Source organism: Aethina tumida, chromosome 1 (assembly GCF_024364675.1).
Source record: "Aethina tumida isolate Nest 87 chromosome 1, icAetTumi1.1, whole genome shotgun sequence".
NCBI lineage: Eukaryota > Metazoa > Arthropoda > Insecta > Coleoptera > Nitidulidae > Aethina > Aethina tumida.
In genome coordinates, this window is record NC_065435.1 from 3,730,755 (window position 1) to 3,758,551 (window position 27,797).

The 27,797-nt window shown below is 38.0% G+C and overlaps 4 protein-coding genes across 4 annotated transcripts; 3 read left to right on the forward strand and 1 right to left on the reverse strand.

Moving 5' to 3' along the window:
* Window positions 1-956: 956 nt before the first annotated feature.
* LOC109608328 (vitellogenin-like) lies at window positions 957-6,734 on the forward strand. Its single transcript, XM_020024746.2, has 3 exons — window positions 957-1,048; window positions 1,238-5,611; window positions 5,670-6,734. The coding sequence occupies exons 1-3, from the start codon at window positions 1,018-1,020 to the stop codon at window positions 6,653-6,655; spliced, it is 5,391 nt and encodes a 1,796-aa protein (XP_019880305.2). The 5' UTR covers window positions 957-1,017; the 3' UTR covers window positions 6,656-6,734.
* A 3,044-nt stretch (window positions 6,735-9,778) lies between these two features.
* On the forward strand, window positions 9,779-15,588 carry LOC109608329 (vitellogenin-like). The gene is made up of 3 exons (XM_020024747.2): window positions 9,779-9,824; window positions 10,098-14,459; window positions 14,519-15,588. Exons 1-3 carry the CDS (start codon window positions 9,794-9,796, stop codon window positions 15,502-15,504), a joined length of 5,379 nt encoding a protein of 1,792 aa, XP_019880306.2. The 5' UTR covers window positions 9,779-9,793; the 3' UTR covers window positions 15,505-15,588.
* A 1,271-nt stretch (window positions 15,589-16,859) lies between these two features.
* LOC109601625 (vitellogenin-like) lies at window positions 16,860-22,517 on the forward strand. Its single transcript, XM_020017877.2, has 4 exons — window positions 16,860-16,956; window positions 17,078-19,283; window positions 19,336-21,389; window positions 21,445-22,517. Exons 1-4 carry the CDS (start codon window positions 16,929-16,931, stop codon window positions 22,443-22,445), a joined length of 5,289 nt encoding a protein of 1,762 aa, XP_019873436.2. The 5' UTR covers window positions 16,860-16,928; the 3' UTR covers window positions 22,446-22,517.
* A 2,582-nt stretch (window positions 22,518-25,099) lies between these two features.
* Window positions 25,100-27,219, reverse strand: LOC109601630 (inhibin beta chain). Its single transcript, XM_020017882.2, has 4 exons — window positions 26,752-27,219; window positions 26,220-26,453; window positions 25,764-26,158; window positions 25,100-25,676 (listed from the first exon to the last, which is right to left on the reverse strand). Exons 1-4 carry the CDS (start codon window positions 27,161-27,163, stop codon window positions 25,512-25,514), a joined length of 1,206 nt encoding a protein of 401 aa, XP_019873441.1. The 5' UTR covers window positions 27,164-27,219; the 3' UTR covers window positions 25,100-25,511.
* Between the last annotated feature and the right edge of the window lie 578 nt (window positions 27,220-27,797).

The following is a 27,797-nucleotide window of genomic DNA, read 5'->3' on the forward strand; positions in this document are numbered from 1 at the left end:
CAAATGGCTTTCCCTACTGAAATGGGTCTTCCATTCGTTTACACCTACAGGAAGCCAATGCTCTTTAGAGCACTGTTGAGAAAATAATTGTTTAACAAAAAAACTACACTTGGGAAAATGTAAAAGCTTAAGGCAATTTATGATAAATTAAATAATCCTTGTTTACACATGCACGTAAGCTTTTAACCCATTGCAATTTTTTGGCGTAAGTGACACTAATCTCTCATTTATTACCAAAATGTAACATATGCATGTATTAGTAGATCATTAGATTTATGGTTCTATTTTTACGACAGCGATGCAACAAAGAAAAACGTGTTATGGTAACCATAACATAAATTTTCATATCGTTTCCCATAGAGTCAACAAAAGGACTTTTATAACGTTCTAAGATATTTAATGTGTCTAATATTACAGAAATTGAGTATAAAAATGTTTAATTTCCTATTTAAAACAAAGTATATTATAACAACACACTTAATTTTCATTACATATTTAGTTGCCCAAATCATTTATTTTACACATATAAATTTGATTAAAGAGGTGCTAAAATTACTTTCGTGTGTGGTAATAAATTTTAATATGATTTTGATGTATTACTCAATAATAAATAACAAAGTTTATCTATACAAAACATCTTCTTTAAACTTAATTTATTATTATATGTATTTTAAACCAACAAATGTTCTAATTAAATGATTTCTAATATTTATTTCGTTTAAACAAATAGAAACAGAGTAACAATAATAATTTAAATTTATTCATATAGGAAATATTCCCCTGTTTAATATTTATTCCTCGAGCATGTGCACATTTTTAATCAACAGCCTCACTGGCTTATCATATGCATTTCTTGCTGATTGAATGAAAATTTTATCGGGCCGTAAGTTTCTATGCGATTCACTGGATTTTGCACTAAAAATATGATGTGTTATCAAACCACGATTTCGTATATATACTTCGATTTTCAAATTTCAAATCACACTTCTTTTGGTCCTCGCAACCAACAGGTCCAAGATGTGGTCGCAAATACTCCTCGCTTGCCTGGGTAAGATAAAATATTTCTTGTTTTCTTAATTTTTGTCGTTCCTTTTTAATTAAGTGACATTTAATTTTAAAAATATTTAATTACATTATTAATTTAATTAAATATTTCTGTCTAATAATATTTAATTTGAAACATCTAATATTAAATTTTGGTTTTCTAAATTTACTAATGTATTTAATTTTGTTACAGTCGGCCTCGCTTACGCTACTAGCAACCCAGCCTGGAAGGATAACTCTGAGTACACGTACTTGGTACGTGGACGCACAGTTGCCAGCCTCAATGAGGTCTCCAACCAATACACCGGAATCCTCTTGAAAGCCAAATTGACCGTTCAACCCCAACCTGATGGACTTATGGCCAAGATCACCGAACCCCAGTACGGACAAATCCACACCGCTTTGGCTGATGGCTGGAACACTGAAATTCCAGACTCCCAAATCAGCTACAAGCACTTGCCTTTGTCCGACAAGCAATTCAAGATCCGCATGGAACAGGGTCTCATTACTGAATTGATTGTCAGCAAGGACATCTCCAACTGGGAAGCTAACATCATCAAGAGCATTGTTGGACAATTCCAATTGGACACCCAAGGCCAAAAACTGATCTCTCACCCCATCAACACTTTGCCTAACAACAACAACAATGGTGTCTACAAAACAATGGAAGATACCGTCAACGGCGAATGTGAAACCTTGTACGACATCCACCCTCTGCCAGAATACATTCTTGAAAGCAAACCCTGGTTGGCTCCTCAACAACAATTGAGAGGTGACGGTGAGATCATCGAAATCATCAAAAACAGAAACTTCACCAACAGCGAACAACGACCAGCCTACTGGCAAGGATTAGGCGGTATGGACCAATGGGAACCCGCCACCAACCAAATGGGTGAATTCTTCACCAGGACTTCCAACAGCCGCATTGTTGTCTCCGGAAACCTCAGACGCTTCACCATCCAAAACGCTTACACCGTTAACAAAATCATCATGAGCCCAACTTTGACCGATGACAAGAAAGGATCTGTCGTCAGCATGTTGAACGTTACCTTGTCTGATGTCCGCGCCGTGAGCCAAAAATTGTCCGACGTTTCCAACCCCATCACTTTGAAGGACCTCGTCTACAGATTCGAGAACCCCTACGCCACCAACAACCACGTCACTGAAATGAACAACGTTCAATATGGTGACTACCAACAAGACAACAGTGACGAAAGATACAACTACGGCCACTCCAGACTTTTCCGTCGCTCCATCAGCCAACAATTGAGATTCCAAGGAGCTCAAGCTGGTTTCAGAAACGTCGAAGAAAACTGGAGGAACCAACAACAACAAGACAAACCCCAAATTGAAGAAGCACCCAAATCTCCCTTCTTGCCCTACACCGCAGGTTACAAAAGTCAATCCGTGAAGACCGCCCCCGAGTTCAACCTCGTCGAAAAAATTGAAAAGCTCGCCCTCTCCATCGGACAAAGCTGCCAACAACCCGACTCCATGCTCGAGAAATACGTTTTGAACAGATTCGCCACCTTGACTGACCTTGTTCGCATCGCCAACAGCCAAGAACTCCAACAAGTTGCCGAAAAATTGTACAGCCAAGAAGAGAAAGGACAAAGACGTGACTCCTGGATCGCTTTCCGCGATGCTGTTGCTCAAGCCGGAACCGGCCCAGCCCTTCTCCAAATTGACCAATTGATCAAGTCCAGGAAAATCGAAGGTGTTGAAGCCATTGTTGTCGTAACCACCATGGCCAGAAATGTCCGTTACCCAACCGTTTCTTACATCCGCCACTTCTTTGAACTGGTCAAGTCTCAGGAAGTACAAAGACAACAATACCTTCAAGAAACCGCCCTTCTCTCTCTTTGCAACCTCTTGAACAGAGTCTACGTTAACGAACGCGTATCCCACAACGAATACCCAGTTCACAGTTTCGGTAAATTCCGCTCCCAAGAAGGCAAGAAATACATGAGAGAAACCATCGTCCAATGGCTGTCTCAACAATTGCAACAAGCTGTATCTGAAGCCAACCCAGCTAAGATCCACTCCTACATCGTCGCTTTGGGCAACATTGGTGACAGAACCATCCTTTCCGTCTACGAACCATACCTCGAAGGCAAAAAACAAGTTTCCCAATTCCAACGCTTGCTTATGATCGCCAACATGTACAAACTTACCCAAGCCTACCCTGAAAAGGCCCGTTCTGTACTCTACAAGGTCTACCAAAACATTGGAGAAACACAAGAAATCAGAACTGCTGCTGTCTTCCAACTCATGAGGACCGAACCACCAACTGACATGCTCCAACGTATGGCCCAATACACCCACATCGATGAACACGACAACGTCAACGCTGCTGTCAAATCCTCCATCGAATCTGCCTGCGAACTTAAAGGAGAAGAATTCAAGAACTTGCGTTCTTCCGCCAGAGCTGCCAAACCCCTTCTTACCAAGAAGACTTTCGGTATCCGTCAATCTCAAAACAACCTCCGCGGATGGGCTATTGAAGAACTCAAAGTAGGATACAAGCAAATCTTGCAAACTATCGTCACCGAAGGTTCTTTCGTCCCCTCTACCATCAAGTATTCTCTTGAAGCTAAACTTGGAGGACTCCAACGTAACTTGATCAACGTACAAGCTATGGTTTCCAGCATCGATGAACTCATCAAACAAGGTGAAAAACAAACTGAATACCACAGACGCAGTACTGAAGAAAACCACGGTTCTCACCAACAACAATTCTCCAGCCAACGTATTGCCGAAATCTTGAACTTGCAAGTTGAAGAGGAAGAACAATTGGAAGGTTTATTGAACTTGGACTTGGGAAACATTCAACAAATTTTCTCCTTCGACAACCACACCATGGAAAAGATGGTCAAAGACATCAGCGAACTCGAACGTAAAATGCAACAAGGCAAATACTTCCACCACATGAAATTCATGGACGTTGGTGAATTCCAAATGGCTTTCCCCACTGAAATGGGTCTTCCATTCGTTTACACCTACAGGAAGCCAATGCTCTTCAGAGCCACCGGCAAAATCCAAGTTTCTTCTGAACCCCAACTTTCCAGAAGTGGAAAGATTCACGTACCAAACACCATCTCTGGACAAGGACAAGTTCACACCGCTCTTCACGCTAAAGTACTTGGTCACCTCTCCTTCGTCGCTCCTTTCGAACACCAAATCTACGTAGCTGGATACGACAAATCTTTGTTGGTTCATGTCCCACTCCGCGTTAAGGTCGAAGTTGACTTGAAGAAAATGCAAGTACAATCTGAATTTGAACCTATCACCGAAGAAGGACAACAAGGAGAACAACGTCTTGTGCAATACAAAACCACACCTTTCACCTCCAGAGCTGATTTGCTTTCTACAGAACCCATCCCATCCAGGCCAACCACCCACTTCATCCGCCAAACTTTGCAACAAGGATTCGACAAAGTTTTCGGTAACGAACAAACTGGATGCGCCATCCGTGTAAAATATTTGCACGAACAACAAAGAAACAACATGATGTGGCTCCAACAGCTCATCGAAAAGAGAGATATCTACGTCTTGTGGAAACTGTTGAACTCCGGTGTCATTGAAAACACCCAATTGAATGTTAACTGGTTGCCCCAACAATCTTCCACCCGCAAGGTTGTCATCAAGATGGGACTCCAACAAGACTACAGGAAGGAAGGAGAAAGTGAAAGCAATGCCAGCCAATCTGAAAGTATTAAACAAATTGTCCAAACTCCATCTGAATCCTATGCCCGCCAACAAGACTTCATGAAGAAGGTATCTGTTGGAATCAAGAGCGTCAATGTTAGAGCTATGGATGTTGAAGTTGACTTCCAAGGACAAAAATCCATCAAATACTCCCTTACTGGTGCTGTAGGCAAAAGCAACGTTGATCCCAAATCTCGTGTTCTGGTATACTACAAACAACAAAACCAACACCCATACGAAGTTGTACTTTCTGCTAAGAGCCAAATCCCCAACACCAACGGCTTGGGATTGACTGACTCCTTGAAAACCGAACCTAAAATGAACACTCAAGTTAAAATTGCTTTTGGACAATCTATCCAAGAATCTGCTTCCCAAATCGAAGCTAACATCCAACTCCGCAGAAGCCAAGAACGCGTACAATACTTGCAACAAGAACCAATGTACCACCAATGCAAACGTGAAATGCAACAAGGAAACAACCAACTTCCAGCCTGCGCCAACATGACCATCAGAGCCAACAAATTGGATGACATTGAAATCCAAGTTCAACACAAGAACTTGAACCAACACTTCGTGAAAGGCATCAAGAGTGTTTACGATTCCCTTCGCTACAGTTTGACCATGTACCCATTCGTCGAAGTTGACCAAAACCAAGGTGGTCAAGAACAAGTTACTCTTAAGGCCCGTTTCGCTCCAAACCTCAGATCTGTCAACGTAACTGTTCAAGCTGGAGAACAAGAAACCCATTTCAAGAACATCTACGTCAACGATGTTGCTAAGGCTATCTTCGTCGTACACCCCGTATTCCATCTTCCATCTCGTGTTTACGGACAAGTTCTTGGATTCAGAAACTACAGACGTAAGTATGGTAGTTATCTAACTTAACGCTATTATTTACCTTTATTTCTATGTTACAGAAACCTGCGTTGTAGACCAAACCGAAGCTAACACTTTCAGCAACAAGACCTACTCCGTTAACTCTTTGACTTCCCAATGGACCGTCATGATGCAATACGTTCGCGAACAAGCTCGCCAACAAGGACAAGAATCTCACCAATCTGGCAAAGACTTGTTGAAACACCAACTCGAAAACTACCTCGTCTTGGTACGTCAAAACAAACAAAACCCCAAACAAAAGGATGTTAAGATCACCCTCAGCGAACCTAGAAGCCAAGGAGAATTCGTTGAACTTACCTTGAAACCAGCCCAATCTGCTGAACAATACGGAAACGAACCCAGAGGAAAAGTATACAAGGGAGAACAACAAGTTCAAATCAGCCAACACCAAAGCTACGATATCCAAAAGGATTTGGTACAAATCTACACTCTGCCCAACGGTGAAGTGAAAGTGGAAGTCCGCGACAAATTCTACATCATCTACGATGGACAACGCGTCAAGCTTACCCTCCGCAACGGACAATTCCGTGACCAAGTTCGTGGTCTTTGCGGTCAAAACAACGACCAAAAATCCACCGACTTCCTCACCCCACAATACAAAATCGTTGGACAACCCAAGGACTTCATCCAAAGCTGGAACATCGAGCAACCTCAAGAACCCCAACATGGCATGACTTACAACGAAATGATCTTCGCTGATGTGATCTCCGCTCAAGACGCCGGACACCAGGGCTCTTACTCCAGCCACTCCGATGTCTGCAGCCTTCACCAAACCCGCTACATTGAGCAAAACGGAGAAACTTGCTTCACCCTCCGCCCCGTGCCAGTCTGCAAGTGCAACACTCGTTCCACCATCACCAAGAACGTAGCTGTACACTGCGTACAAAAGAGCAACGTCGCTCAATTGTGGAAGAAGCAAATCGATAACGGCGCCAGCCCCGACTTCGCTTCCAAAGCCCAGTCCAAAACTATCGAAATGCAAATCCCAAGCGAGTGCACCGCCTAAGAAATTCAGCGGCCAAATTTCTTATTAATTAATTAACGAACATTCCAAAAATGTAAAAAAAATTAATAAATAAAACATTTATTAAAACAAGCTCTTTTATTCCCTTATATCCTTATACTTAATAGATCAACAAACTATTTTGTAAAAGAAATATATAATTTTTGTTTTTATGTAATGACCCTCCCTCAGTGGTCGAAAATCATATTAATATTTTCTGGTCCTTGTGTCCCGTTCGATTATATCGAGCGGTTATCGATTTATGAACAAAGTACAGTTTTTACAAAAAGAGGTATACTTAATATAATTTTTGCTGAATAAAAGCAAATGAGCACATTTTACTTACCTATTAGTTATACATTAATAATAAATTTGTGAGACGTGCATTTAGAGTAGTATTTTTTAAAGTATTTTTCTAAAATTACGACTAATTTTACTTTAGATTAGTTTTCAACAATTTATAACAATAAATATTGATTCTGTGTTTCAATGAATCATTAGAATAATTCAAATATCCGTAATATATTTATTTTTTCAAAAGAAACATCTGGTTTTTTTCACCTAATCAATATGTTTAATATGAGATTGGAGAATCAATAAATAAGGGTTTTATTGACTTGAACAAAAATACTTTTAAAAAATACACTCTTATGTTAGTACTTGTAATATTTTTAGAATAGTTTCTTTAAAAGTTATTTTCTATAAAAATCTATTATCAATTCTGCTTTATTTAATTTTCAGCAATCAGTAACAATAAATAATGATTTTTTATTTCAACGAATAATTAGATTACTTCAAAAGGCAATAACATCTTTATTTCAAAATCCTTGTTTCAATATACATCACTATTTAATATTGAACAATGTAGAGGAGGAGATTTAGAGCAATATTTTTTATATAAATTATTAAACTAGTAAAAACAAAAGTATTTGCCTTTTTTTTCCTAGTGTCCTAACTACGATAGTTAGTTTATATTATGTCCTTTACAACCCTTACCAATTTGTCGAAATAATTATGAAATTATTAATTATTAATTAGGGTTGTAAGGTAGTTTGTTTAAAAATATTTTAACAACAATATGCTATCAGTTTTATTTTAGTTTAGTCTTGTCACGGTTTCTTTTTCTTTCTTTTCTTTTTCTGTAAAAATGAAAACAATTTTTTGAAACATCTTTTGACATATAACCTCACACTCATCTAATGCCCCTTGATAAGTTTGTAAAATATGTTATATTTTGTTCTTGGGTACAAATTGTTGCACCCTACATTTTAAAACTACATATGGTACTTTGAAACTCATTTAAGATGTAGACACACCTGTAACTTTTTTACCAAGAGATGAACGTTAATATTTTTGTAATGAACATTGAAAAACTTTTATGAAATCAAATTGGCATGTGTTATAGGCACCCATAATTTAATTGAGTAGACCACTATTTTACAATAAATTTGATTAGAAAAATATATTAACAAGAATATGGTTTTTAACTTATTTTTCTCTCAATAAATACCATAATCAATTTTTTCTCATTATGATAGTATATATAGCAAATTTTTCACTAAATTCAATTTAAAAATAAAATAGTTATGGAAAAGTTTTCATCTTAAATGGAACACACACAATATTTTTATTTTGAGATACAAAATATAAAGATAATTACGGTATTTTCTTTGAAATTTATACACTTAAATCTAAAATAACATCAATATAAAAACATAAGTAAATAAACAAACTCGAAAGTTTAGAACAAATATTATTTATTAATTTGATAAATATCCTGAGTTGAAGGAAGGATTTTATTTATTTTTGGTTTGCCTAAAAAAGTCAATAAAATACACAAACAAGCTACAAATTCTCAATTAATAGTTTAAACATTTATTTATTATTTTTATTAATATTTTCATAAGCAATTTTAAATTTTAAAATTAAAAATTCAAAATTATAAATAATTTTATTTCAATTCAAAATATGTACGAGTGTCCACACTGTAGATAAATATTATAAAAATATTTTAATAACAATATGCTATCAATTTTATTTTACTTTAGTCTTTTCACAGTTTCTTTTTCTAAATGAAAATGATTTTTTTTTGGATATCTACTAACATGTCCCTCACACTTATCTATCTTGTAAAAAATGTTCTTGGGTACAAATTTTTACAGCTTACAACTTCAACCTGCATATAGTACTTTTTTATTTTTAATTAAATTTTAATGAATAATATCTCTAAAGATGAATGTTAACATTTTTGTAGTAAAAAAATCTAGAAAAATGTATTTACCAAATAAACAATTTTATAAAAAATCTGCTATAAATTTTATTTTTTTATTTAACTTTACCACTTATCAAATTTCACTAGAAAATATTAGTTAATATAATTTGTGCAGAATTAAAATTTACATTGAATTTATTTGTTTCTACTTCCTAAGTTAGCGGATTTAAAATTTGTTTTCAGTTAACAACGGTGTGATGACTTTACTCACCCATAATTAAACTAACTATACCATTATTGATTTATGTCACTTTCCAATTTTCTAAAATATTTTTAATTTTATAATAAATTTGATTAGAAAAATATATTAACAAGAACCATATAACTTATTTTCCTCTTAATAAATACCAAAATCAGTTTTTCCTAAATTTTGATTGTAAAAAATATTATAGCAGATTTTTTATTAAATATATTTTTATTTTAAGGGTATGTTGTCTGTTGATAATTTAAAAAAAAAAGTTTAAAATAACATCGATATAAAAAGTAAGTAAATAAACACTACAAATTCTCAATTAATAGTTTAAATATTTATTTATTATTTTTATTAATATTTTCATAGACAGTCTTAAAGTTTAAAATGGAAAACTCAAAATACATAAATAAAACTTATAAGATTATTAAAAAACACACTAATGCTAATTTATTTTAATTTATCTATGTCCACATATTGCAGATAAATTTTATAAAAATTATCAAATGCATTTCTTGCTGATTGAATGAATCTATTATCACGCCGTGCGTTTCTATGCGATTCATTGCATTTTGTATCAAAAATGTGACGTGTTATCAAAACGCGATTTCGTATATATACTTCGATTTTCAATATTCAAATCACACTTCCTTTGGTCCTCACAACCAACAGGTCCAAGATGTGGTCCCAAGTACTGCTCGCCTGCCTTGGTAAGTCAAAAAATTGCTTGCTTTTTTTTAGATATTAATATTATTTTGAACATTTTTTATAACTTTAAATAATTAATTGAAATTAATTAGTATCTAATTTTGCTCATCTTTGATTTCTATAATATATATTTTTCTGTCTAGCAATATTTTTATAAATTTTTTTATTTTGAAATTAATTTTTTAACATTAGTTTATTATTTTTATAATAATTTCTTAAATTTGTTTCATCTTCGAAACATATTTACTAATGTAATTTTGTTAATATTGTTACAGTCGGCCTTGCTTATGCTACTAGCAACCCAGCCTGGAAGGATAACTCTGAGTACACATACTTGGTACGTGGACGCACAGTTGCTAGCCTCAATGAGGTCTCCAACCAATACACCGGAATCCTCTTGAAAGCTAAATTGACCGTTCAACCCCAACCTGATGGACTTATGGCCAAGATCACCGAACCCCAGTACGGACAAATCCACACCGCTTTGGCTGATGGCTGGAACACTGAAATTCCAGACTCCCAAATCAGCTACAAGCACTTGCCTTTGTCCGACAAGCAATTCAAGATCCGCATGGAACAGGGTCTCATTACTGAATTGATTGTCAGCAAGGACATCTCCAACTGGGAAGCTAACATCATCAAGAGCATTGTTGGACAATTCCAATTGGACACCCAAGGCCAAAAACTGATCCCCCACCCCATCAACACTTTGCCTAACAATAACAACAATGGTGTCTACAAAACTATGGAAGATACCGTCAACGGCGAATGTGAAACCTTGTACGACATCCACCCTCTGCCAGAATACATTCTTGAAAGCAAACCCTGGTTGGCTCCTCAACAACAATTGAGAGGTGACGGTGAGATCATTGAAATCATCAAAAACAGAAACTTCACCAACAGCGAACAACGACCAGCCTACTGGCAAGGATTAGGTGGTATGAACCAATGGGAACCCGCCACCAACCAAATGGGTGAATTCTTCACCAGGACTTCCAACAGCCGCATTGTTGTCTCCGGAAACCTCAGACGCTTTACTATCCAAAATGCTTACACCGTTAACAAAATCATCATGAGCCCAACTTTGACCGATGACAAGAAAGGATCTGTCGTCAGCATGTTGAACGTTACCTTGTCTGAAGTCCGCGCCGTGAGCCAAAAATTGTCCGACGTTTCCAACCCCATGACTTTGAAGGACCTCGTCTACAGATTCGAAAACCCCTACGCCACCAACAACCACGTAACTGAACTGAACAATGTTCAAGATGGTGACTACCAACAAGACAACAGTGACGAAAGATACAACTTCGGTCACTCCAGACTTTTCCGTCGCTCCATCAACCAACAAATGAGATTCCAAGGAGCTCAAGCTGGTCTCAGAAACGTCGAAGAAAACTGGAGGAACCAACAACAACAAGACAAACCCCAAATTGAAGAAGCACCCAAATCTCCCTTCTTGCCCTACACCGCAGGTTACAAAAGTCAATCCGTGAAAACCGCCCCCGAGTTCAACCTCGTCGAAAAAATTGAACAGCTCGCCCTCTCCATCGGACAAAGCTGCCAACAACCCGACTCCATGCTCGAGAAATACGTTTTGAACAGATTCGCCACCTTGACCGACCTTGTTCGCATCGCCAACAGCCAAGAACTCCAACAAGTTGCCGAAAAACTGTACTGCCAAGAAGAGAAAGGACAAAGACGTGACTCCTGGATCGCTTTCCGCGATGCTGTTGCTCAAGCCGGAACCGGCCCAGCCCTTCTCCAAATTGACCAATTGATCAAGTCCAGGAAAATCGAAGGTGTTGAAGCCATTGTTGTCGTAACCACCATGGCCAGAAATGCCCGTTACCCAACCGTTTCTTACATCCGCCACTTCTTTGAACTGGTCAAGTCTCAAGAAGTACAAAGACAACAATACCTTCAAGAAACCGCCCTTCTCTCTCTTTGCAACCTCTTGAACAGAGTCTACGTTAACGAACGCGTATCCCACAACGAATACCCAGTTCACAGTTTCGGTAAATTCCGCTCCCAAGAAGGCAAGAAATACATGAGAGAAACCATCGTCCAATGGTTGTCTCAACAATTGCAACAAGCTGTATCTGAAGCCAACCCAACTAAGATCCACTCTTACATCGTCGCTTTGGGCAACATTGGTGACAGAACCATCCTTTCCGTCTACGAACCATACCTCGAAGGCAAGAAACAAGTTTCCCAATTCCAACGCTTGCTTATGATCGCCAACATGTACAAACTTACCCAAGCCTACCCTGAAAAGGCCCGTTCTGTACTCTACAAGGTCTACCAGAACATTGGAGAAACCCAAGAAATCAGAACCGCCGCTGTTTTCCAACTCATGAGGACCGAACCACCAACTGACATGCTCCAACGTATGGCCCAATACACTCACATTGATGAAAACGACAACGTCAACGCTGCTGTCAAATCCTCCATCGAATCCGCCTGCGAGCTTAAAGGAGAAGAATTCAAGAACTTGCGATCTTCCGCCAGAGCTGCCAAACCCCTTCTTACCAAGAAGACTTTCGGTATCCGTCAATCTCAAAACAACCTCCGCGGATGGGCTATTGAAGAACTCAAAGTAGGATACAAGCAAATCTTGCAAACTATCGTCACCGAAGGTTCTTTCGTCCCCTCTACCATCAAGTATTCCCTTGAAGCTAAACTTGGAGGACTCCAACGTAACTTGATCAACGTACAAGCTATGGTTTCCAGCATCGATGAACTCATCAACCAAGGTGAAAAACAAACTGAATACCACAGACGCAGTACTGAAGAAAACCACGGTTCTCACCAACAACAATTCTCCAGCCAACGTATTGCCGAAATCTTGAACTTGCAAGTTGAAGAGGAAGAACAATTGGAAGGTTTATTGAACTTGGATTTGGGAAACATTCAACAAATTTTCTCCTTCGACAACCACACCATGGAAAAGATGGTCAAAGACATCAGCGACCTCGAACGTAAATTGCAACAAGGCAAATACTTCCACCACATGAAATTCATGGACATCGGTGAATTCGATATCGCTTTCCCCACTGAAATGGGTCTTCCATTCGTTTACACTTACAGGAAGCCAATGCTCTTCAGAGCTACCGGTAAAATCCAAGTTTCCTCTGAACCCCAACTTTCCAGAAGTGGAAAGATTCACGTACCAAACACCATCTCTGGACAAGGACAAGTTCACACCGCTCTTCACGCTAAAGTACTTGGTCACCTCTCCTTCGTCGCTCCTTTCGAACACCAAATCTACGTAGCTGGATACGACAAATCTTTGTTGGTTCATGTCCCACTCCGCGTTAAGGTCGAAGTTGACTTGAAGAAAATGCAAGTACAATCTGAATTTGAACCTATCACCGAAGAAGGACAACAAGGAGAACAACGTCTTGTGCAATACAAAACCACACCTTTCACCTCCAAGGTTGATTTGCTTTCTACTGAACCCTTCCCATCCAGGCCAACCACCCACTTCATCCGCCAAACTTTGCAACAAGGATTCAACAAAGTTTTCGGTAACGAACAAACTGGATTCGCCATCCGTGTACAATACTTGCACGAACAACAAAGAAACAACATGATGTGGCTCCAACAGCTCATCGAAAAGAGAGATATCTACGTCTTATGGAAACTGTTGAACTCTGGTGTCATTGAAAACACCCAATTGAATGTTAACTGGTTGCCCCAACAATCTTCCACCCGCAAGGTTGTCATCAAGATGGGACTCCAACAAGATTACAGGAAGGAAGGAGAAAGTGAAAGCAATGCCAGCCAATCTGAAAGTATTAAACAAATTGTCCAAACTCCATCTGAATCCTATGCCCGCCAACAAGACTTCATGAAGAAGGTATCTGCTGGAATCAAGAGCGTCAACGTTAAAGCTATGGATGTCGAAGTTGAGTTCCAAGGACAAAAATCCATCAAATACTCCCTTACTGGTGCAGTAGGCAAAAGCAACGTTGATCCCAAATCTCGTGTTCTGGTATACTACAAACAACAAAACCAATACCCATACGAAGTTGTACTTTCTGCTAAGAGCCAAATCCCCAACACCAACGGCTTGGGATTGACTGACTCTTTGAAAACCGAACCTAAAATGAACACTCAAGTTAAAATTGCTTTTGGACAATCTATCCAAGAATCTGCTTCCCAAATCGAAGCTAACATCCAACTCCGCAGAAGCCAAGAACGCGTACAATACTTGCAACAAGAACCAATGTACCACCAATGCAAACGTGAAATGCAACAAGGAAACAACCAACTTCCAGCTTGTGCTAACATGACCATCAGAGCCAACAGATTGGATGACATCGAAATCCAAGTTCAACACAAGAACTTGAACCAATACTTCGTGAAAGGCATCAAGAGTGCTTACGATTCTCTTCGCTACAGTTTGACCATGTACCCATTCGTCGAGGTTGCTCAAAACCAAGGTGATCAAGAGCAAATTAATCTTAAGGCCCGCTTCGCTCCAAACCTCATGTCTGTCAACGTAACTGTTCAAGCCGGAGAGCAAGAAACCCATTTCAAGAACATCAAGACCAAGGGAATCTTCGTTGTACACCCTGTATTCCATCTTCCATCCCGTGTCTACGGACAAATTCTCGGTTTCAGTAACTTCAGACGTAAGTATTGGCTTGATTTATTATCTATACTATTATTTACTATTTCTTTTATTTTACAGAAGCCTGCGTTGTAGACCAAACTGAAGCTAACACTTTCAGCAACAAGACCTACTCCGTTAACTCTTTGACTTCCCAATGGACCGTCATGATGCAATACGTCCGCGAACAAGCTCGCCAACAAGGACAAGAATCTCACCAATCTGGCAAAGACTTGTTGAAACACCAACTCGAAAACTACCTCGTCTTGGTACGTCAAAACAAACAAAACCCCAAACAAAAGGATGTTAAGATCACCCTCAGCGAACCTAGAAGCCAAGGAGAATTCGTTGAACTTACCTTGAAACCAGCCCAATCTGCTGAACAATACGGAAACGAACCCAGAGGAAAAGTATACAAGGGAGAACAACAAGTTCAAATCAGCCAACACCAAAGCTACGATATCCAAAAGGATTTGGTACAAATCTACACTCTGCCCAACGGTGAAGTGAAAGTCGAAGTCCGCGGTAAATTCTACGTCATCTACGATGGTCAACGCATCAAACTTACCCTTCTCAATGGACAATTCCGTAACCAAGTTCGTGGTCTTTGCGGTCAAAACAACGACCAAAAATCCACCGACTTCCTCACCCCACAATACAAAATCGTTGGACAACCCAAGGACTTCATCCAAAGCTGGAACATCGAGCAACCCCAACAACCCCAACATGGGATGACTTACAACGAAGTGATCTTCGCTGACGTGATCTCCGCCCAAGATGCCGGACACCAAAACTCTTACTCCAGCCACTCCAACGTCTGCACCTTGCACCAAACCCGCTACATTGAGCAAAACGGTGAAACTTGCTTCACCCTCCGCCCCGTGCCAGTCTGCAAGTGCAACACCCGTTCCACCATCACCAAGAACGTAGCTGTCCACTGCGTACAAAAGAGCAACGTCGCTCAATTGTGGAAGAAGCAAATCGATAACGGCGCCAGCCCCGACTTCGCTTCCAAACCCCAATCGAAGACCATCGAAATGCAAATCCCAAGAGAATGCACCGCCTAAGAAATTCGGCCACCAAATTACCAATTAGTTATTTAATATGAGAATCCCAAAAATGTAAAAAAAAATAAAGCAATTATAAAAATATTTTTTTCTTTTTTTTACACTATAAACAATTTTACGAAACATTTTCTATATATCAAAATAAACACAAATTATTTGTAAATTCCATAAATCAAATTAATGTTTTTTTAATCATATTTAAGTAATTAAAGGTAAAATTGCTAATTAATTAATGCAAATACAATTTAATCCTAAATCTTTTAATACTTTAGGTTTTAACTAATGAAAGGTAAAATTACTAATTAACTTATACAAATGCTAATTATATTTTTCATTAATTACTATAGTTACGGTAATAAATAGTATTTAATAAAAATACATTCTGTTAAAATAAACGTATACATATTTATAATATGTATTGAGTTTATATAAATGTTAAAACAAAATTTCTTTTTCAATTATAACATCAATAAAAACAAGCGTTGAACTAAATAATTTTTAGTATCAATTTTATTTATTGATGAGATTTAGTATAAAAAATTATAAAAAATCATGAAATATGAAAACAGAAATTAATAAATATTTCTATATTTCTAAACACTTTCAGAAATAATTTTAAAATTTAAATGTCCATTACTGTAAACAAATTTTTAACAACATATTTTTTTCATCAGATAATTATAAAAATTAGATTAGATTTGTATTCAGAAATTAATATATATTTCTATATTTATTAGCATTTTCATATTTTATTTTAAAATTTGTCAGTTATTGTAAACAAATTTTCAACAAAATATTTTTTCATTAGATCATTATAAAAATTAGATTAAATTAGTATTTCATAAATAACTGAAATCAATCCCAACAGTTTTAATATCAAACCTCTAATTTAGAACTTTATTTATTTAACGAAACGTTAAAATTCTTGTACTAAATATTATAGTTTTAGTTATGTTATAATATATTTTTTAATATATTTCAAATTAAAAAAACAACATAATTAAATATCAATAAGTAATTTGAATTATTTTTAATTCACTAAATAAACTGGAACATAAAGAATGACTTTCAAATTGAAACTTTATTAATTGTTTCATAAATATTCTGGAAAATAACGGTTATACATATAACAAAATTGGCATAAAATAAGATTCCTATCAGTACCTTAAATTACGCTCTTAACAACAACATTTTTAAGCTAAGCAATATCAATAGTGTGATTACACTCATGAATGAACCTAAGACTAGATAAAAAAGTGCATCCTTTGCAAAATGTGCAGAATTTCTAAATCAAAATTTCATTCACAATCTGACATTTGACCTATCATTTTGCTGAAGCGCCACATGCAGTATGTATTTAAGAAAGTTGATCTAAAATAAAATTTACACGTCTCTGAACCTTCTTCAGATACTGGTGTCCTAAAATGTTGAAAGTTATCCCATTTTTATTTGGTAAGTTTGTTTTTAATTATTATTAATAATTCACGCTTAATTATTTAAAGTTTTCATTATTTACATAATGCTTAAATATTGCTTCGACATATACTAATTTAATTTTTTTTTTTTTTTTCAGTGGGTTTGGTGGTTGCTTCCACCAACCCAGGATGGAGGGACAACACCGAATATACTTATTTGGTGCGTGGTCGCACTCTCGCTAGTCTGCACGAAGTTAGCAACCAATATTCCGGTATTTTGCTTCAAGCCAAACTCACTGTCCACACAGTGTCCGACGAAGAACTCTTCTGTAAAATCTCCGATGCAAAATACAGCCAAATCCACTCACACCTTCCTGAGGGATGGAATAGCAGAATCCAAGATTCTGAACTATCCTGGAAACCCTTGGAAATCTCCGAAAAACCATTCAAAATGGTTGTGAACCACGGAGTAGTGAAGGACGTAATTGTTAATAGTGAAATCGCTAACTGGGAAGCTAACGTCATCAGAAGTATTGTAAGTCAATTCCAACTGGACACCAAGGCCCACAATGTCATCCCCAGCCCTGTTAATACACTCCCAGATATGACCACCAACACTGCCAACTTCAAGACCATGGAAGACACCGTAACTGGTAACACTGAAACTTTGTACGACATCCATTTGCTTCCCGAATACGTATTGCAAAACCAACCCTGGTTAGCCCCCAAATACGAAGAAAACTCCAATGAACAACTCATCGAAATCGTTAAGTCCAAAAACTACTCCAACTCCGCCGATAGACCTTCATACCATTTCGGTCTTTTCAACATGGAATTCGTGGAACCCACTTCCAACAACATGGGAGACTTCTACACCAGGTCGTCAGTGAGCAGAATTGTTGTCACTGGAAACTTGAACAGTTACACCATCCAAAACAGTTTTACTGTCAACAAACAAATCATGAGTCCCACATTAACTGACAAACAAAAGGGATCAGTTGTCAGTATGTTGAACGTTACCTTGACTGAAATGAAGAAGACTCCTCAGAAACCACAACCAATTACCAGACCAGTTTCACTAGGAAATCTGGTGTACAGATACGACGAACCTTACGGCTCCAACAAAGTACGCCCTTTGAACCAAAACGGTGATGAAAAGCAAGAACTGATTTCCAGCGAAGAATCTTTGTTGAACATGGGTAGATTCCGCAGATACAGTGACATAACCCACAAACTCTACAACGACTTGATCTATTCATCAATTCAGGAGAGGTACCCACAAAAACAAGACGAATCTCAAGTGCAAAACCCACCAAAATCCCCATTGCTTCCTTTCACCGTCGGTTACAGAGGAAACTCCATCAAAAACGACCCGAGCTTTGACATTGAAAAGACAATTAAAAAGTTAGCTAGAGAAATCGGCGTAGAAATGCAAGAGCCAGAAAAAATACCCAGCCACGACACTTTGGCTAAATTCACCATCATGGCTTCCCTTTGCCGCGTCATGTCTTTCGAAGAAATGAAGAACATCGCTCAAGAACTGTACACCACCGAACAAACCGGACTAAAATATGGTGCCTGGGTTGCCTACCGCGATGCTGTTGCAGAAACTGGAACTGGACCAGCTTTACTTACAATCCGCCACATGATTGAATCCAAAATGGTTAAAGGCCAGGAAGCTTGTGCTTTGGTATCCACCATCGCCGTAAGTTCCCGCCAGCCAACTTTGGAGTACGTCCGCGAGTTCTACGAACTTGTCAACAGCAAGCAAACCACCGAACAAGAAGACTTGCACCGTGTTGCCCTTCTGTCCTTCACCGACCTTTTAAGAAAGGTGTACGTGAACAAGCAACAATCTCACAACAAGTACCCAGTACACAGCTTTGGCTCCTTCAGAACCGAAGAAGGCAAAATGTTCGTCACCAAGACCGTTATTCCCGAACTTCAACAAAAACTCCACGAAGCCATCACCAAGGCTGACTCAAACAAAGTTCTCACTTACACCAGGGCAATTGGTAACATCGGTCACCACCAAATCCTTTCCGTCTTCGAACCCTTCCTGGAAGGTCAACACCAAGTGTCCCAATTCCAACGCTTCTGGATGCTCATCTGTTTGGATAAGTTGGCCAAAACCGACGGTGTACGTGCCCGCTCCGTAATGTACAAGATTTACCAAAATCTGGGAGAAAACCCAGAAATCAGAGCCGCTGCAGTATTCCAAATCATGCGCACTGGACCACCCAGCAACTTGCTCCAACGCATGGCCGAATTCACCCACATCGACAACTCCAGAATGGTTAACGCCGCCGTCAAGTCTTCCATCGAACACGCCGCCAAATTGGAAGGAAAAGAATTCCAAAACTTGTAAGTATTTGTGATTTAAATTTATTCGCCTTTAATTAACTTTAATTTTTAGGAAAAATGCTGCCAAGACTGCTTTGCCTCTTCTCAACAAACAACAATACAAACTGCATGAAGCTGGAAACATGATTAACAGCTACGTTTTCGAAGAAATCAGCACGATGTTCAAGAACACCATCCAGTGGGTTGGAGACGAAAACATGGATTTACCAAAAATGCTGAAAATTGCTCTGAGATTAAACAATGGCGGTATGAGGCAACAATTGGCTATTGTTCAAGGTTCTGTTTCTAACTTATTGGAATTGACCAATGTTATGTATGAACAAACCGAAGAATATAAGAAAGATCAAGAAGAATCTGTGAATGGACAGAAAAACCAATGGTCCAGTAAGAACATTGCCAGGCTTTTAAATTTGAGAGCTGACGAACGCGAAGCATTGGAAGGTGTGTTCAACATGGAACTTGGACCAATGCGTAATCTCATCACATTCAACAACAGAACTATTGAAAAACTTCCACTTTTACTCCGTGAAATCGAAGGACAACTTGAAGGTGGCAAAGACGTCCACATGACCAAATTCTTGAACAGAGATGAAATTGCTTTCTCTTTCCCAACTGAAATGGGCTTCCCATTCTTGTACACCTACGACAAACCAACTTTGCTCCATATTAGAGGTCGTGTAAGCGCCAACTCTAGCCCCAAAATCTCCACTGGAAAACTTATCAGAATGCCAGAATCTGTTGAAGGACAAGCTGAAATTGAAACCATCATCACAACCAAAGTTTGTGGAAAAATGTCTTTCATTACTCCATTCGACCATGAGCAGTACAGCGCTGGTTTTAACAAAATCGTTCACGTAAACTTGCCTCTTAAAGGAAAAATGGAAATTAACCTGAAAGAAAAACAAGTCAAATCTGAAATTGAACCACTAGTTAAAAACAAAGAAATCAAAATCTTGCACGCAAGCTCATCGCCCTTCACTTCAGTCCACAATATCTTAAACACCGAACCACTTTCCCAAACTTACAAGCTGATCAGGCAAAGAAGTCAAAGAGTTATCAATCAAATCTTAGGCAAGGAAACCACTGGCATCGCCCTCCAGGTTAAGATTAACCATGAAGTCGATCAAGGAGACTCTTTGCTCCAAGTTATCCAAAGAATTCAACGTGAAGGATGCATCATCCCCAAAGGCAACATTCAACAAGGAGCTATGGACGTCGTCTACCTTCCACAAGAATCATCTACCAATAAACTTAGCATGCACTTCGGTATGCAACAAAAATACAAGTCCCAGAGCAACGACGACAAACACGACCTGAGCCACTTGTACAACGCACCATCCCAATCCATCGCCCGCCAACAAGATTTCGAACGTAAGGCCGGTTCGAACATGCGTAACGCAGAGATTTCCGCATACGACGCTTCGTTTGAATTCCAAGGCAAACAAACCTTGAAATACACCTTCACAGCTGCTACTGCCAAGAGCAACGTCGACCCTACTTCCAGAATCTTGTTCTATTTCAAGAAACATTCCGACGGTGGAGACCAGAAATCTTACCACGTTGCTATGAGTACCAAAATGCACATTCCCAACAGAAACGAACTTAACCTGGAAGATGCTTTGAAACACGAACCATCCGGCAACGCTCAAGTTTACATCGCCTTTGGAAACGAATACGAATCCTCCTCCAAAATCAAGGCTGAAGTTCACCTCAGCAGAAACCAAGAAACCAAACAAATAATCACTGAAGATCCTTTGTACCAGGTCTGCAAGGAAGAACAAAAACAAGGTCTCCAACATCTCCCAGCCTGTGCCAACTTGACCAGAATAGCCAACAGAATGGACGTGATCCACGTTAAATTGCAACACCACAACGTCAACGAACAGGTCGTACAATGGAGCAGGACTATCATGGATTTGGTACGTCTCCACTGGAGCCCAATGATGGAAGTTGACCAGAAGTCCAACGGAAAGCAGGATGAGCCTGAAATGGAGCTGCGCATCAACCCAAATTACCGTTCTGTGAATGTTTCGATCAAGGGAGATCATATGATGAAGATACGTGATGTTGTCTTGCCTTTGGGTGTTATTCTTGGAGAACAGAAACGTAAGTTTGTTTGCATATTTTAATGTAATGATTATTTAATTTTTAATTGTTTTAGCTTCCTGTGTCGTGGAACATTCCGTCATCAACAGCTTTAATAACAGATCTTACCCAGTAACTTTGAAGCAATCCTGGATTACTGTCCTTCAGTACGTCCCACCAAGAGCCAGAAGCCAAAACATTCAACAAGAACAAAACAAACATGGAGTAAATGTTGAACAACAGTTGGAAAAACAAATTGAAAATTACGTAGTATTAGCTCGCCAAAACCAAGGAAAAACACAAGAAGTTAGGATTACCTTGAACACCCCAAAAACCAATGGCGAAACCATTGAAATTCACATGAAGCCATCCCCCACAAAATCACCCAAGGCTAAAGTTTTAGTTAACGGCCAAGAAGTTAAAGTCAACAACGAGGAGAGTCACGAAATCAAACATGGCCTGGTCGAAATTTACGCTTTGAACAACGGCGAAATCAAAATGGTTGTAAGAAACGCCTTCGAATTAGTGTTTGACGGCGCCAGAGTGAAGGTCACTCCTTTGAGCAACAAATTCAGGAGTGCTTTGCGCGGCATCTGCGGCAACTTCAACGAGAACGCCGACAAGGACCGTCTCACCTCCGACAACTGCGTCTCCAGAAGCGTCAGCCAAATGGTCGAAAGCTACACCGTACAAGAAGGCAAACAAAGAACCAACCAACAAGACACCCGTTGCTCCAAAGTTAAAGTATTGTACGCCAACGTAGTGTCAGACCTCGACGCCGGCAGGGACTCCAAATACAACATGCAATTGGAAAACAGCCCAAGACTCTGCTCCATCCACCAAACCAGGTACATCGAAGAAGCCGATCAAATTTGCTTCACCAGACGTCCATACCCCGTGTGCAAGTGCAAACAACAAGGCACCTTGAGGAAGGAAGTTTCCGTGCACTGCGTGCAAAAGAGCCAAGTGTCCGACATGTGGAAACAGCAAATCGAGAAGGGATTGAGCCCCAGCTTCGAAAACAAGCAAGAAACTAAGACCATGCACCTTGATGTGCCACAAGTGTGTACCCAATAAATTATTACTTAAGACGAACATACTCGCATAAGATGTATAAATATATTATTTAAATAAATTTTTAATACATCACTTCAACTATTTTATTCTAAGTACACTGATCCAATAAATCCTGTCAAAGTGAATAGCAAACTATTTCTATTAATTTTCAAACACTTTATTATCATTATCGTTTTAACAAGAGGTTTAGTTTGTCTGTGAAACATGTTTTATGTCAAATATGCCAAATTTGGTAAATTAATAAAACGGTTTGTACTTGTTCGTTGTTTCATTAAATCTAAATTATCAATCTCGTTTTTGTTTTAATGTGCAACTCTAATCTAGAAATCTACTCCTGGCAGTAGAAGAAAGTTGTAATTATTTCAGAATGATCAAAAGGTTTGATGTGTCCAATATATATTTTTTTTTACATTTTACAACGGTTCTTGGAGACTTGTGACTACACCAGAAGACCAGGACAACGTGATTTAAATCTATTCGTCTTAATTTTTAGGAAAAATGTTGCTAAAACAGCTTTGCCTCTTCTCAACAAACAACAATATAAAATGCATGAAGCTGGAAACTTGATTAACAGCTACGTTTTCGAAGAAATCAGCACGATATTCAAGAACACCATCCAATGGGGTGGAGACGAAAACATGAATATACCAAAAATGTTGAAAAATGCTCTGAGATTAAACAATGGAAGTATGAAGTAACAATTGGCTATTGTTCAAGGTTCTGTTTCTAACTTATTGGAATTGACCAATGTTATGTATGTACAAACCGAAGAATATAAGAAAGCTCAAGAAGAATGTGTGAATGGACAGAAAAACCAATGGCCCAGTAAGAACATTGCCAGACTTTTGAATTTGAGAGCTGACGAACGCGAAGCATTGGAAGGTGTGTTCAACATGGAACTTGGACCAATGCGTAATCTCATCACATTCAACAACAGAACTATTGAAAAACTTCCACTTTTACTCCGTGAAATCGAAGGACAACTTGAAGGTGGCAAAGACGTCCACATGACCAAATTCTTGAACAGAAATGAAATTGCTTTCTTTTTCCTTTGCTTCATATAAGAGGCCGTGTCAGCGCCAACTCTAGATCCAAAATCTACACTGGAAACCTTATCAGAATGTCAGAATCTACTGAAGGACAAGCTGAAAGTGAAACCATCATCACAACCAATATTTGTGGTCTTTCATTACTCCATTCAACCATGAGCAGTTCTGGTATTAATAAAATCATTCACGTAAACTTGCCTCTTAAAGGAAAAATGGAAATTAATCTGAAGGAAAAACAAATCAAATCTGAAATTGAACCACTAGTTAAAAACAAAAAAATCAAAATCTTGCACGCAAACCCATGGTCTTTCACTTCAATCCACAATATTTTAAACGCCGAACCACTTTCCCAAACTTACAAGGTGATCAAGCAAAGAAGTCGAAGAGTTATCAATCAAATCTTCGGCAAGGAAACCACTGGCATCGTCCTCCAGGTTAAGATTAACAATGAAGTCGATCAAGGAGACTCTTTGCTCCAAGTTATCCAAAGAATTCAATGTGAAGGATGCATCATCCCCAAAGGCAACATTCAACAAGGAGCTATGGACGTCGTCTACCTTCCACAAGAATCATCTACCAATAAACTTAGTATGCACTTCGGTATGCAACAATAATACAAGTCCTAGAGCAACGACGACAAACATGACCTAAGCCAGGGATCATCAAAATGGTCCCAAGAACTTGGAGGTAGCGAAGCGCCATCTTGGGTAAATTTGGAATATGCTAAATCAAAACGAAATTTGGGCAGAGCTTTTGAGTATGAACAGGTATGAGACTGGAGAATGGACATGGACCCAATATTAATAATAATTAATTTATACAGTAAATGAGTTTTATTAATTTTCCATTTTTGTTATAATTAAATTATTTGTAATAATTCGAAAAGAAATACTTTTTTATGTAGAAATACAAATAGTTTATACCTTTATATTTCCCATTTTTAGAAAAAAATGGTTAAATTAAATGATTAATTATTATTCTTGTGATACATCAATTTTTTTGAGCAGTTTATTACACACTTAGCACAAGTTTTCTTAAGTAACAAACCTCCATTATTATAATTAATCTCTATAGATGTGGACAAAATGTTTAATTTAAATATTAGTTGTTATAATGACTATAAAATTAGAGTAGTTACTAATAATGAACTTGTCTTTACTAACAGTCAAGATATTTAAAATACATTTTGTAGAAATATTATAATTTTACACACCCAAGCCACTTTGAAACATTTAGTTGGCCAATTTAAAGAGTTCAATTGAAGTGCTCCTATAATTAATTAGTAATTATTATGTCAGATTATTAACAAGTATTTTTTTATTCTATTTTGTACTACTTTTTTTAATATATGTGTTAATCATTACAAAAAGATAAATACTTCTTATGACTCATGCTTTATTTCTGTAGTTACCAAAATATATTTAACTTGTTTAATTATGTAAGGCAATTTGTTTCTAGAAATTATAAAGTATAAAAAAAATTGTTTAGCATGATGCAATTATAAACTATCTTTGATTTAACTCGACTATGTCTTAAAAAAATGACATGGTGATAAACCATGAACCTCGTATTTTTTTGTGGGTGAAATTAAATTAAACAAAGATGAATAAAAAACATTTATATTATATAATGTGATTACAAAAATTAACATACAAATTAAATAAATAGAATATATACAAAATTAATACAATATTAGTCGAAAAAAAATAAATAAATTATCACATTCACACAATGTTACGATTGCATGCTCTGAATATTAAAAAAATATGAACACATTTGGGCAATGAACCTAAAACATTTAAACGAAAATCGTACTGACATACAACGGAAATAATATTTTTCTAATATTCATCGACATCAAACCACTGAAAAACTTTCAAAATAACTGAAAGTCTCAGTGTGGCAAACATGTTTACATAACAAACCGACAAAACGTCGATTTAACATTTCCTCTTTACACCGGATATCACTAGAGTAAAAATACTGTTCTGGAGAATCACTAACACGGACATATTCACTAGAAACATCCGCATGACTCCACAATCATATTCGGCAAGATTTTCGTGCTTACTGTCGTGTTCACCTTGTAGACCAGCTGCAGCTGCTGGTACTGTGTGGCGGCGCAGCACGGCGTGATTTCCGGTCGGTTGCCCCGCTGCCTCGACTCACCGTTGATCAACTTCTGCAAAAGACAACCACCTGTTAGCCAACCAAGCTCACCAACAACTTTCGTCTTAAACGCATTCAAAGTCTTCGCAAAGATACTTACTCTGAGTACGGTGTTGTGTGCGTTGGCGCTTAGAGTGAGGGCGGCCGGCGATATGCAGGAACCCTTGCAGAAATACGCGTTGTACCCTTCCGGCTTGATGATCCAGTTGTCCCAGCCGATTTCGGCGAACGAAATGTACAGACTTTCCCTGCAGCACTCGTTCACGCCCGCCTCGCAGGTGAGCGAACGCTTTGGACGTCTGTGCACCGACTTCCTGCTTCTCGAGTGCGTGTAAATCACCAGGAACGGTTTCAGGTTGGGGTTGAACGAGATGGGCGACTTGGTTTTGTCCATTCCGCACGTTTTGCACGCGATGTTTATGGCGTGGGTGGGCGAATCTTGCAGTTCCAGCCAGTTTTTTATTATGTAGGTTACGTCCACTTTGAGCCAGCCACCTGTAATTAACCGGAAGTTGTGGTTAGATGTGTTGGTGCGGTGGGAATGTGGTTTATTTACCTTTCAGGTGGGTCTCTTGGATGGCGATGGGTTTGGTCTTTTGGAAGCTCTTGTTCGTGTCCCAGTGGGCGACCTCGGAGATGACGAAGGTTTGGTTGTGTTGGTCTAAGATGTCCTCCTTTTTGTGGAACCACAATTCGGCTGAGCTCACGTCTGAGGTGTAAATGTCGTTGGGCATTTGGAAAGGTAGGCAAGCCGAAGGGACACGGATCTTTTTTAAACATTTGGCTTCATCTACAATAAATAAATGTGGTTAATTACTGTACAAGTTGGTGGTGTTAATTTTTCTTTAACTAGCCAGTGCCAACAATAATATTACTGACTAAAAATGGAATAAAAACATGTAGTAATTGGATGATCAAAGTTTACTAAATCATATCGAGGCCATATGTTATAAGGGTATGCTATAAGATTAATACCACTATCTGAAGTACAAAGATTACAGGAAATTTTTTTATGTTCAAAGTATGTGTCAAGATTTTTCCCGTACGGCTTTTGTTTATAAAATGAATAAAATAAACAAATTAATTACCTTCCGAGGGAAAAATGATGGCCTGGGTGGTTTTTCCATAAAAATCGTCGCTGCCAATGAGATTATCATCAGCTTGAGGTAAAAAGTTGTCCTCTTTAAGTGGAATAGGTAGATCATCGATGGTGCTGGTGGGCATTTCCTTGAGCCTCAACTTCTTCAGAATCTGATTTTTGATGTACTCGATTCTGAGTGCGGTAAATTCTTTTTCGGATATTGCGAACGGCACACTCGGATTGTCCTCGTCTTCCGGCACACTAGTTTGCACATTTTCAGCTTCCGGTTCTGGTTCGTTCGACATGATTGCGGGAAGTTTGTATTCGAAAATAGCACCAAAAACTGAACGTACATCTCGAGTCCAAACATTATGAACTGTAAATATTAACAGCACCAGAAATACTAATCGGAATTTCATTTTGAGTTTGTTTAATTTGTTCGCGAATTTTTAACTGGGTGACACACTAGCTTGTTTACAAATTGTATAAAGATTGACGCGAAGAAGTTCAGTCTTAAAACATAAGTTTCTGTTCCCCACTCTTTTACTCCTTAGCATTTCTTTAACGAATGATAGATATGAACCTTGAACCTGTTCCCTATCGGAACTAGAAACACTCTCTGCGCCCAAATTAGATAATAGTTTGTTCGTTTTAGAAAAATTACCAGCTACCACGTGCTAAATTAATGGGCCATGCTAACTCAAAAAAAAAATTGCTTATCGCTCAATTGTGCCATGTCATATTTCGACCGATCATTTCCTTGTTCATGCGTTACCTACTCATTTATTTACTATGTTTGGGTATTGTATTGTCAATATTTACTATTTGTTGTAGATAGAGAAACCGGATAAAATGTAAATATGCAATATTTGTCTTTCAGTGGGCACATTAAGTAACCCCAATCAAAATTTAAACAAATACATACATAAACATTAATGTTCATTTTATTTTTATTTTTATTTTTTAATAATTATTTATTTTAACACATGAATTCTAAAAGTAAAAAAATATTATAATACCAAACAATTAAATTTATTTAAAAAAAAGAAGCAC